General features: G+C 43.8%; 1 protein-coding gene across 4 annotated transcripts in view; it reads left to right on the forward strand.

Annotated features, from left to right (window-relative positions):
- MED13 (mediator complex subunit 13) overlaps positions 1–12955 on the forward strand; it is a 51308-nt gene that overhangs the window by 36269 nt on the left and 2084 nt on the right. For all 4 annotated transcript variants that reach the window (XM_039720412.1, XM_039720414.1, XM_039720413.1 and 1 more), the window contains 16 exons: positions 163–377; positions 788–984; positions 2158–3074; positions 4421–4588; positions 5659–5882; positions 6410–6599; positions 7082–7547; positions 8184–8403; positions 8960–9151; positions 9281–9504; positions 9950–10092; positions 10215–10373; positions 10463–10648; positions 10853–11001; positions 11214–11387; positions 12422–12522. In XM_039720412.1, the coding sequence (XP_039576346.1) occupies positions 163–377; positions 788–984; positions 2158–3074; positions 4421–4588; positions 5659–5882; positions 6410–6599; positions 7082–7547; positions 8184–8403; positions 8960–9151; positions 9281–9504; positions 9950–10092; positions 10215–10373; positions 10463–10648; positions 10853–11001; positions 11214–11387; positions 12422–12522 (3925 nt within the window). The remainder of the gene's footprint in view (positions 1–162; positions 378–787; positions 985–2157; positions 3075–4420; positions 4589–5658; positions 5883–6409; positions 6600–7081; positions 7548–8183; positions 8404–8959; positions 9152–9280; positions 9505–9949; positions 10093–10214; positions 10374–10462; positions 10649–10852; positions 11002–11213; positions 11388–12421; positions 12523–12955) is intronic.

Consider the following 12955-nt stretch of genomic DNA (forward strand, 5'->3'; position numbering starts at 1 on the left):
TTTCTTTTTGCCTAAAGAGAATGCTAGCTCTAAACATTTGACTCTTAATATGTTGTGGCAATTTGGAAATGTACCCTTCATTTGTCTAAGCAAAATTTTGAGACTCGAGAAACACTTCAGAAAGTTTTCATGCTCTAAAGTCTGCTTCTGATCTGAAATTAGGCACTGCAGATCTCCATAAAATGTATCCAACTCCCCCTTCACTGGAACAACACATTATGGGATTTTCTCCGATGAACATGAACAATAAGGAGTATGGCAGCATGGACACTACGCTTGGAGGAACAGTGCTGGAGGGGAATAGCTCTGCTGTGGGAGCTCAGTTCAGAATCGAAGTAGATGAGGGTTTCTGCAGCCCCAAACCTGCTGAAATCAAGGTAGGTGCTGCTGACAGCCCTGATCAATGCTGATTATTGATCAGTTCATTACTTAAATCTGAATAGGAATGGGGGGGATTAAGTACAATTTGTAACTTGCCCTGCATTGTTTCGGAGGAGGTAATACACTTTGTAGTATGTAGTGTTTTACCACTTAAACTTAAGAGAGAGTAATACCTGAGTAGGCATTAGTGAGCTGCAGAAATGCCTTTCAGTCACTGCAGTTCACTGAGGTTTGTTTTGGTGTATTGTGAATATTGTGTGTACATATCTCAGCTTTCCCTTGCAGCTGTGTCAGGATTTTGGCTTAAGGAACTGCTGCTTGAACTCAGTCCTGATTTTTGGAGAAGCATTTAATTGCTGCAGTGATCTAATTTACACACTAATGCTTTCCCATGTCTGACTTCCAGGATTATTCTTATGTTTATAAACCTGAGAACTGTCAAGCTTTAGTGGGATGTTCCATGTTTGCACCACTGAAGACTCTTCCCAGCCAGTGTCTTCCTCCCATCAAACTGCCCGAGGAATGCATTTACCGCCAGAGCTGGACCGTGGGCAAGCTGGATCTGCTTCCTCCAGGCCCTGCCATGCCTTTCATCAAAGATGGGTATGACCCTGGGGGGCTCAGCTTTGTGATGTGCTCACTTTGCCACCCCTGAATATTTATTTTGTCAATCAGTAATGGGAATATTTGTATATACTCTGTGTTTATACAACCGGCAAGAGCCTTTAAAAATGTTCTTCTGGCTAAACCTACTGCAGGAGACTCTTCTCAAAGAGCTTCTTAACTGTACATACATTTTATTTGTTGTCTCCTTTAAAGGTTTCTTGGGGAAGCTTAATGGTGCAAGGCCAGGTTTAATAAGTAATGAAGATGGTAACAATCAAGATAAATGTAAACTTGGGACTTTGTTTTTGCGGTGGTGTAGTCAGTGCTGGAAGGGCTTAGTAGGTGGTGCTGCTGTTTCTTAAATTATTTCCTTAAGTAGCAGTAAACTCAGCTGTGCTTGGGAGTAGGAAAACATTTCCTGTGCTGTGTGATGGGGCCTGGTCACAGCAAACTGCAGGGGACATTTCTGTACCCTGCATTTGGCAGGGATGGTCTTGCTGCCAGCCCTTGTCAAGAAAAAGATTTCTTTCTTTTTCTCTTCTGTATTAGTAGCTGGTAAAAATGGATTAGGCAGCAAGGAGGTGTTATGTGTTTCTTGATAAGATTATATGAATACTAAATCTTGGATCATATACTGATGTTGCTTCTGTTACTCGTTAGCAATACGTTTCCAGGTCTCATTAGCTTTACAAGTTTTTGGAGATACTCAGGTGCTCAGGAAAGAAAACGTTAAACCTTTCTTGGTGGTACTTTCCTTGTGGATTCAGCTGAATCTGCTGTCAATAGATCTGATCTATTTTCTCAGTGTGTGTCAACACAACATGTAAATAAAACATGAATGAAAAAGGTGTCCTTTAGACTCCATACAACCACGGAATTTATAATTTATTCTGACCACACTTGTTTCCTGGGAGCTTTGTGCAGAGGAAAAGACGAAAGGAGGCAGGGAGAGATTCTTTAATGGTGCTGTCAGTGGGAGTCCTGCAAAGTCATTTAGAACAAACGCTCTTGAAGTTCCTTAGGGAATGAAAATCTTACTGTGGATTATGAAAGACTAGCTTAAAAAAAGCAAATATTAATTAGGAAGGTCCTTCTTTAGAAGTCTGAGTCTTAAACTTCAAACCCAGTATGCTGTGTACTTAAAGCCTTTCCTTCTCTTGTGGCTGCCAGCGATGGGAGCACCATGGACCAGGAGTACGGCCCTGCCTACACCCCCCAGACCCACACTCCGTTTGGGATGCCCCCGAGCAGTGCCCCTCCCAGCAACAGCGGGGCTGGAATCCTCCCTTCTCCTTCCACCCCTCGCTTCCCGACGCCCAGGACCCCAAGGACTCCGCGCACGCCCCGCGGGGCCGGCGGGCCCGCCAGCGCCCAGGGCTCGGTCAAGTACGAGAACTCGGATTTGTACTCGCCAGCTTCCACCCCCTCCACGTGCCGCCCGCTCAACTCGGTGGAGCCTGCCACGGTGCCTTCCATCCCCGAGGCACACAGCCTGTATGTGAATCTCATCCTTTCTGAATCTGTCATGAATCTCTTCAAAGACTGCAACTTCGACAGCTGCTGCATTTGTGTTTGCAATATGAACATCAAAGGTGCTGATGTTGGAGTTTACATTCCTGATCCAACACAAGAGGCCCAGTATAGGTGTACCTGTGGTTTCAGTGCTGTTATGAATAGAAAATTTGGCAACAGTTCCGGGCTGTTTCTTGAAGACGAGTTGGATATTCTGGGGCGAAACACGGAGTGTGGCAAAGAAGCAGAAAAACGCTTTGAAGCTCTCAGAGCTACTTCCATTGAACACGGCAGTGGAGGGCTGAAAGAACCCGAGAAACTGCCCGATGACTTGATACTGTTGCTGCAGGATCAATGCACCAACCTGTTCTCACCCTTTGGAGCAGCAGACCAAGACTCCGTGGCCAAAGTTGGTGCTGTCAGCAACCTGGTACGTGTAGAAGAAAGGGATTGTTGCAATGACTGCTACTTAGCCTTGGAACATGGACGGCAGTTCATGGACAATATGTCAGGAGGGAAAGTTGACGAAGCACTTGTGAAAACTACTTGCTTGCACCACTGGTCAAAAAGAAATGGTAAATATTGAAAACAGTTTATTTTCTATTTGTCCTCCTGTTTGGGTTTTTGTTTTTAAGGGTCTTTTTTTGTGGTTTTCCTTTGTGGATTTTGAATGCTGTTTTTTGCCACCTGTGTGCTCGTACAGACTTCTGGTTGATGATGTTCAAAATACCCAGCCCTTCCATGTCCTGTGCTGATCACCAGCAGAGTGAGGCCTTGGCTGCTCTCAGTTGTAAATTCTCAATATATACCTGAAGTGTAGCATGAGACCACTGTCAGAGTCCACAACACTTCACCAGGTTTATCCTTTAAAGAGCTTTTGGTGAGTGGCTCTACAGAGGCTCTGGAATGATTGATGCCTGTAGGAAGGGTTTGAGTGGTGACCGTATTGTCAAGGCCACTGTGGCAGAATTAAACAACAGCTCTGATGCAGTTGCCTTCCCCCCTTCTTTCAGGAGGAGAGGGGGGCAGTAGGTTAATGGCACATGTGGCAAAAAAAGCATTATTGTAGCCTTCACTGTGTGTTGGGTCTGCCAGAAATCCTTGGATTTTTCCTTCAAGGGTCTGACTAATGATGCAGTGTCTCCTGGAATACCCTTCATTGTGTGTATTTGCTTACCGTTCTCTAATAGAATTTTCAAGTGGCAACTCTTAACAGGGATAGGGTGAAAGATAAAGTTATGAATTACAGGTAGCTGCAGTTCATAGTTGTAAGTGAAGATGAGGAGGAATCCTGGGAGAACACAGCCACGTTCCCGTGCCTCGCTGGGGGATTAACTTGTAAATAAATTTATGTTTTCAGGCACACAGGAGAATACTCCATGTTACTGTGACTGATGTTTGAGATAAAAAGATGTAAAGATACTTTAGAAGAGAGGACTTGGAAATAGTAGCCATGCCAAATTTTGTGTCAGCTTTTCATTCTAAAGCTTAGTACCTGAATTGGCCCAGTGGTGGCTCTGGATGAAATGGGCTGAGTCTGCTTGAGGCTTCCCTTGACTTCTCTGAAATGAGCACTGGGTGGCAGCCTGCGAATCCGCTTTTTTTGGGAAGGATAATCCAAGAGTTTCAGGCTTCTGTTTGGGATTTTTTGGGTTTTTGTTTGTTTTGTTTTTATTTTAGGGTGTTTAACTCGTAAGATGGGAGCCTTTTAATGGGAAAAATTCTAGAGGAAAAAACAAAATGAAGAAAAAACCCATCTGTGTATTTAGTCAGGGGAAGAGGGAGAACTGTAAATCCGCTTGAGCTCGACGTTCTGTATCCCAGCCTGTGGGTGGCCTGCAGGTGTTTTTAGAAGAGAGTGTTGACAGTGGAGGTGCTTTGGCCTGTGGCATGGTGCCCTGACCCCTTTGTGTCCCCGCAGTGGTGGATGTGAGCATGCAGTGCTCCCAGGACATCCTGCGCATGCTGCTCTCGCTGCAGCCCGTGCTGCAGGACGCCATCCAGAAGAAGCGAACGGTGCGCTCCTGGGGCGTGCAGGGACCCCTCACGTGGCAGCAGTTCCACAAGATGGCTGGGAGAGGCTCCTACGGTAAGGGCTCATGGAATCCTGCTCCACTCCTGCTCCCTGCAGTCTCCTTCCCCTGCTCCATCCACGCAGACTCGGTGGCTGGTGCTGCTCGGCCTGTTGGAATTCTGAACAGCACTTGACCTTTCTTTAAACTAACGAGAGCTTATTAGACAGAGGAGAATTCTTTTCTTCAGAAAAGAGAAAGTATTTATATTCCTTAAAACAGGCAATGAATTAAAGATGTGCATTTAAAATTTACAGCTTCAGTTGCACTATTTGTATACACCTGACACTTCACCTAGTGAGGGACTGAAATTGCAAAGATGGGTTTAGTGTTAAAAACAGAGTGACTGCTCAGGTTTTATACTCAAAATTTTTTAATTCACCCCATTTTAATTACTCTAAACATAGGAAGTTAAAAATACTGATTTTGAAATGCTTGAGACAGTATGCCTTATTGCTCAGTACTGTCAGAAGTGTACTCAAGATCTAGGGTTACTCAGTGTCTTGTCTCTCATAAATGTTTGGAGTGGCCAACACGTGATGCATTTACAGATAGAAGGTGAATTTTGTGCACTCACGATTTAATGACTTCATTAGCATATGAGATTGATTTACCACTGTGTTACAAGAGTGACCTTTCACCAGCAGATCTTTTGTAGCTATATTTAGAACATGGATATTATACATTTACATGTTCTTAAGTTTGTTTCCTTCTCTGGCCCTTTACCCATCTGCTTAGAATATTTACATTTTTTCCCTTGTCTTTGGTCCCTGATTCCTTTGGCTCTGTGGGAAAAGGCTTTCTGGACAGTGCAGAACTGTTCCTGACTGCCTGTGTACTGATAGAAATATAAAACACTGTGGAACTTCTTCCTCAGGTGCTGAGATTGTTTTTATTTGAACTATCAGCTGATGGGGTTTTTGCAGAGGGTTGCATCCTTTACCTTGGATCTGTAAAATGAGAACTATTCCATTGATAGGCAGTGCTCCTTCCTGTGAGATGCTGGGAACACCAGAGCCTGTTCTATTCATGTTTCCTTGAAGTTCATTTGAAGCTTTCTGCTTAAAAACACGCCTTGCTTTTCCAGGAACTGACGAGTCCCCAGAACCACTGCCAATCCCAACCTTTTTGCTGGGATACGATTACGATTTCCTGGTGCTGTCCCCGTTTGCATTGCCCTACTGGGAGCGGCTGATGCTGGAGCCGTACGGCTCCCAGCGGGACGTGGCTTACGTGGTGGTGTGCCCGGAGAACGAGGCTCTGCTCAACGGAGCCAAAAGCTTCTTTAGGGATCTGACTGCAATATACGAGGTACGGGATTTGTGGCACTTTGCAGTGAAATGGATTTGGGAAATGCTGTTTCTAATACGTGCTCATAAAGACTTATCAGGCTTGTCGGAGCTGATAGCGACGCCTGCTCAGAATGCTATCTGGGAAAGCTGCTCCGAGGGATTTTAGGAATGGGCACTTGGGAGATAAGGGCTGTTCTGCTGCTCCTCATTCCTTGCCGTGTTCGCTGTTCCCAGCCGGTAAACGCCACCCGGTGGCAAAGCTCAGCACTGCCACGTTCATAGTGTTACCTTCATTAATTAATTAATTACATGCTTGGATTGAATGAAGATTAGAGTCGATTATTATCAACCTGTTTTTTTTGCATTTAGGAAAATGCTGACAGTAACCCATAAAATCACTATTCAACATTTCTTACTGGTGGAATTCTAGAGTTAAATTTACTTTGGAATATTGTAAATAAACTGAGAGTTCTCTGCCTTTCTATGATATATCCTTTGTGTAATATTTAACATCTTTTAAGGCTTTTTTTTTTACCTTCTTTGCAGTCCTGCAGGCTTGGTCAGCACAGACCTATCTGTAAGTTACTGCCTGATGGGATCATGAGGGTTGGCCCTACAGCCTCCAAGAAGCTCTCAGAGAAGTTGGTCACAGAGTGGTTCTCACAGACAGCCAATGCCAACAACGAGGCATTCTCCAAACTCAAACTCTACGCTCAAGTTTGCAGATATGAGCTGGGTATGGCCTTTTCCTAATGTTCTTATTTCATACAATTGCCACTTACTCCTTTGCAATAGTGAACAAGGAATCATGACTCATTGTTGTATTGATTAGGGCAGTTTTCTGGTTTTAACCTGTATTTGAATATGTGCTAAAATGGCCTCTAACCATCCAGCAGTGCCTTTAGGGAATGGCAGCGTGGCTGCCTGACAGGGACTTTGGTGTCTTCTTGTACTGGTGACTCGGATTCTGTAGCAGTGATTTCCAGCAATTCAGCACATCTGGGAAAAAGTTAAATTAAAAACAGATTTCTTGATATTTCTGAAAGGCTCTTATGAAAATATTAGAATTTGAATATTTAATACAGGTATTTTAATTTGAGAGGTAAAATGTATGCTCGAGGTTTGCTCTGTTTTGTTACACCTGTAGACTTCCATAGGTGACATAGGCATCAAAACAGCTGCATGATAAAATTTATGCTTTTTTTTCCCTGCTTTTAGGTCCTTATCTTGCTTCTCAGCCTTTGGACAACTCTCTACTTTCCCAAACCAACCTGGTCCCTCCCTGCAGCCAGGCAGCCTCTGCTCTGCCCCCAGTGACAGCCCCTGCTGCCAATCCCAACACTCCGTCGTCGGCTCCCGCCGCTCCCACCAGCAGCACCATCACCGTGACCTCCAGCAGTGCCATGTCCTCTGCAGCCACTACAGCCAACTCCACCCTGACCACCACTGCCCCTTCCTCCTCCTCTGCCAGCCTGGGCAGTGGCATTCCAACGAGCAAGCCTTCCTCATTCCCACCTTTCAGCAATATGAACAATACCACTCCTGCCTCCCTGCCCGCCCAGGCTGCGCCAGTCCCAAACGGGCAAACTGGGGGGCAGCAGCAACAGCCAACACTGCAAACAGCAGGGATGTCTGGAGACACGGCTGCAGCACCTGCACAGCCCCACCCAGAGGTTTCTGAAAGGTAGGGAACTGCAGTCACACCTTCAGCTGAAAAATCAGCTCAACTAACGTGAACTTAGGAATGCACTTTTACCCCTTCAGTAAAAACCCTGCATTTATTTTCACCAAGCTGCTTTTAAGGGAGATTGAGAGTTCAGTTGTGGTGGAGCTGAACCTTTTGGTTCCAGTTGTAGCTGCAGTTCTACTTACATCTCAGTGTCTGCTCTGGTACAAAAATAAACTTCCTTTTTTTCTTCTCTCTCTAAAGACAGGAAATTCACCAAACTACTCACTTCAATATTTTAAAAGGGCTGGGGAAGGAGGGGGAGATAGATAATTGGCACCATCTTAGAGTTCTATTTTCTGTAATCAAAGTTAGAGTGGTGAAGACAGCTCTCACTGTAGATATTCTTGTTCCCCAGTTAAGCAATAGTTGAGCTGTTGAGCTGCTGTAATAAAGAAGGCTAAAGGAAAGAAAAGGGATTCAGAGTTACTGATAAGCTCCTATACAAAAATTACATAAAAAGACTGTTTCTTACACCAACTTGACTCAAAGATCTTTCAGATTAATAATTGACAATTTGATCTAGTTTTGAAGTAAAACGTAATCTTTACAAAACCCAGCTGTTTGTAACTGGTTTCAAAATTTCATTTCCAGCACTATGGATCGTGATAAAGTCGGAGTCCCCACAGATGGAGATTCACATGCTATCACCTATCCACCTGCAATTGTAGTTTACATAATTGATCCTTTCACATATGAAAAAAAGGATGAGAACAGTAGCTCATCCAGTTTGTGGACACTTGGACTTCTGCGCTGCTTTCTGGAGATGGTTCAGGTTCTTCCTCCCCACATCAAGAACATCATTTCTGTGCAGGTGAGGCAACAGAAACAAACAGAGTATCCTGGCTTTGGCTGTGTTTGGGGGCAGTAACACCTCAAGGTGAAAGTTTCATTTCCTTCACAAACATTACTTACAATTCTCCAGCTGTTAAATCATCAGGTTGTAGCTTTTAGAGCAGTTTGGGTGCTGTTAACCAAAGCTGAATCCTGTTGTACATTCCAAACTCATCACTTTTATCTCAGAGGAAATGTAGTGCCCACTCCAGGGATGAGTGAAGTACTGGTCCTGTAGTGGAATGTGCAGCCTGACCCTGCTGGGCTGCAGGCAGAGCTCCTTCCAGCTGCAGGACCAGTTAACATAGGTCCTTTTCGAGGAATCATTAAGATTCTCTTCTAAACAAATTGTTCTTTCCTCTGAAGAAAATTTCAATGGGAATAATTTATTGAAGTCCCACAGGGCTTTGGAAGAATTGGAAGGAATTTGACTGCAAAGTAAAATTCAGAAAGCAATGTACCAAATACTGTGTCAGAAGCCATTTAATCTGTTGATAAAACAATAATTATTTTTTTCCTCCTCTCCTCTGTTGCAGATTGTCCCCTGTCAGTACCTGCTGCAGCCTGTGAAACACGAGGACCGCCAGATTTACACTCAGCATTTAAAATCTTTGGCATTTTCAGCTTTCACTCAGTGTCGGAGACCTCTCCCAACTTCCACCAACGTGAAAACCTTAACTGGCTTTGGCCCAGGGTTAGCCATGGAAACTGCTCTTAGGAGCCCTGATGTGAGTATTGTTAATGAGATGGTGGAATTATCCAGATCAGAGGAAGGCCCCTGCTTATCAACCAACCATCTTTTATGTTGGGAGCAATTTCTTCCCCAAACTTCATTGTCTGTTCTGTCATCTTTCTAGAGACCTGAGTGTATTCGACTCTACACCCCTCCTTTTATACTGGCTCCAGTGAAGGACAAGCAAACAGAGCTGGGAGAAACCTTTGGAGAAGCTGGCCAGAAGTATAATGTGCTTTTTGTGGGCTACTGTTTGTCTCATGATCAGAGGTGGCTGCTTGCATCCTGTACAGACCTCTATGGAGAGCAGTTAGAAACTTGCATAATTAATATTGATGTACCAAACAGGTAAGAACCAAACTTGAATTCATTTTTAGCAAGTCTATTTTATTTCATTCCCTTGAAGAATTACATTGGGTTTGGTGCTGTAAGAATAACTGACTTTTGTAGACTTGCTGTGTTGCAAAGGCTACAGCAGATGAATATTTTCCCTATTAGGTACATGTCATTTTGAGTTAAATTTCTAGAAGAGCATAGTTTAGTTTCATGTGATTCTTGAGTGTTACTGTGTGTGTGTTCATACTTCTCCATCTCACTTGCTGCCTGTTAATGTCAGTTTTAGAATGTGATTAATTAAAAAAGCCCAATCCCCCTGAAGCTGCAGGTGATGGACTGCAATACCAACACTCTTGGCTCCTGTGAATGTTCAGGTTAATACAAAAAAGTTCTAAATGTGGCCTAAACTTGTTGCAGATGGGTTTTAACTTTGTTTTCCCGTCTTTCTTTCTTCTAGAGCTCGCAGGAAAAAGGGTTCTGCCCGCAGACTTGGTCTCCAGAAACTCTGGGAATGGTGCCTGGGACTTGTGCAGATGAGCTCTCTGCCATGGAGAGTTGTCATAGGCCGCTTGGGAAGAATAGGACACGGGGAATTAAAAGGTAACAGCAGCAATTTTTTTAGAGTCTAAAGCTTGATTCAAAGCTTTAATTTTTCAGTAGTATCAAATGTGTCCATCCCTATTTCTGGAAGAGAACCTCACTGCTGAGATTTCCTCCCTCAGACTGGAGCTGTTTGCTGAGCCGCCGGAACCTGCAGTCCCTGAGCAAGAGGCTGAAGGACATGTGCAGGATGTGTGGGATCTCTGCTGCAGACTCCCCCAGCATTCTCAGTGCTTGCTTGGTGGCCATGGAACCCCAGGGATCCTTCATTATTATGCCAGGTATTTGGGAAACTCTCTTTTTTTTTGGCACAAGAACTAACAGTTCAGGCATTGTTAAACTGAGGAAATGCTTGATTTCTGTCGCACAGATTCCGTGTCCACGGGCTCCGTGTTCGGGCGCAGCACCACGCTGAACATGCAGACATCTCAGCTGAACACGCCCCAGGACACGTCCTGCACTCACATCCTGGTGTTCCCCACCTCTGCCTCCGTGCAGGTGGCATCGTCCACGTACACCACTGAGAACCTGGATCTGGCCTTCAACACAAACAATGGTTTGTACTTGGATTTGTTCTCGCCTTTTAAAACCCCTCATCACTCTGTGCCCTATCATAACAATAAAGGTTCATTCTAAGGAACCATTTCCATTTCTGTGGAAAATCACTTTATTTCTGAATGTATTGTCATATCCTGCACATAGTGACATTTAGGAATATGTGAATAGGAATTCACTGGTCTTGGTTTTTTTTTTTTTCAAGATGGAGCCGATGGAATGGGAATCTTTGACTTGTTAGACACTGGAGATGATCTTGATCCTGATATTATAAATATTCTTCCTGCATCTCCTGGTGGATCCCCTGTGCATTCTCCAGGGTCCCACTACCCCCATGGAGGTGATATGGGCAAGGTAACTACTGGAGTAAATACAGTTTCGTGTGTGTGTTTTGTCTGTTTTTTCTCTCTCTGTTAATTTCCTTTTGTGGAATGAAAGGTTTTAGATCACCTGGATTGTCATGTCATGCTTGGATATTTCTAAATGCTTTGTGTTTCAGAAGCTACAGATAATTCCTATTAAATTTGTGCTCTCCTAATCTGAGCCCATTGCCTGTTGTGTTCCAGGGTCAAGGCACAGATCGATTGCTTTCCACAGAATCTCACGATGAAGTAACAAATATACTGCAGCAGCCACTGGCCCTCGGTTATTTTGTGTCAACTGCCAAAGCAGGTCCTTTGCCTGACTGGTTTTGGTCAGCGTGTCCTCAAGCACAAAATCAGTGTCCCTTGTTTCTTAAGGTACTGTCCTGGCAGAGAGCTGTGCAGCCTGAGGGATCTGGGGGTGAAAACTGCTCTGGTTAACCCAAAGTCAGTGCATGTCTCTGGGGATAAGCTCTGCTTTTGCTTCAGGAGAGGCCAGGTGTATTCAGTTTTGAGATTTGGCTCAAAGGTTCTGCTTTGCTCATGGTTTCTTCCTGGTAGTCTGGAGTCTTTTTTTTCCTGGCTTTATGCTCCAGGATTTTGTAAGAGCAGGTTGAGCTCCTGGACAGAGCTTTGGCTAAGGCTGGACTCCTGTGGGGACTGGTGGTAGAGAGTGGGGTACAAAAGTACAGTATAATAACTCAAAATAAGGAATAAATGAATCTTTCTGGATTGCACAAAGCATAAAAGCTGTTTTTTTCCTTGTTGGCTTTGCATTGTGTCATCTGTCTGGGTGTTGTCTGAGCCCCTTATCTCCTTATGGCACAATCAAGACACACTTGGCACATTTAAGGCCTTACATTGGTACACAGAGAAACTTTCTGTATGAACAAATCAGCATCTCTAATACTGTGCTTTGTTTTCTAATGATCCAGATATATCTTCTGCAGACTTGTTTGTGTCTGGATTAGCAGTTCTTCTTGGCCTAAGCTCAGCTGTGGCTTTGGTCTAGGATATTATTTTGAAGAGAGGATTTATTATATACACTAAGCAGCTCTAGATATGAAATATAAATAGACCAGGCCTATAGAAAGCAATTGAATTTCCAAGTCTGTGTGTTATTGGACATCTTGGGCCACTTGAGTTGATTTTTTAATAATCACTCAATGTAGAAAAGGGATTAGAAAACCCCTCCATATATGTATTTCACTACCAGCACTGTGCTTTTAGCAGAGATCTGTGACAGAATATAAATATTCTGAGAGTTCCTGAACTTGATGGCCTAAGGACAAGATTTGTTTTGGCTTGTGTGTCAGACAGAGAGGGTGCCTGCAAGCTACAACAATATGGGGGAAGAAAATATGGTGTAGTTGATCAGGCAGTAACTTCTGGCTTCCTTCTTCCTTCCTCAGGCCTCTTTGCACCTCCACGTGCCTTCAGTGCAATCAGACGAGCTACTCCACAGTAAACACTCCCATCCACTTGATTCTAATCAAACTTCTGATGTGCTCAGGTATTTATCATTGATCACTTGCAAAAATATTGTGCATTTAATTTTTAGTGCTGCTGCAGTGAAGCTGCATGCTTGCTTTTCCTGCTGTTAGTTTTTGTCTTTGTGCAGCTGATATCCTTAGTGCAGATAAATTGCTGTGCTTTCAGTGATGGTCACAGAACAGTGAAATAAAACCCAAACATCTCTAAGCCCTTCTTTAACTAACCAGCCTTTGAAACTGTTTGAAAAACAACAAATTCCACAAACTAGGAGAGAGTTTGAGTCTAGCAGGAAAGGCAGAAATAGTTAAGCCAGAATATTGCACAGCAATCTTGTGGAAAATGTCTGAAGGACAGGAGCCCAGACCTATGTAAACATGGGATGCTAATTGAGAAAACATCAGATTATTTTTTCTTTTTTTTTTTAATGTGAACCTCTTGGTATAAATTAAGAA

This window comes from Passer montanus, unplaced genomic scaffold, assembly GCF_014805655.1.
Source record: "Passer montanus isolate IOZ18808 unplaced genomic scaffold, ASM1480565v1 scaffold44, whole genome shotgun sequence".
NCBI classification, from domain to species: Eukaryota; Metazoa; Chordata; class Aves; order Passeriformes; family Passeridae; genus Passer; species Passer montanus.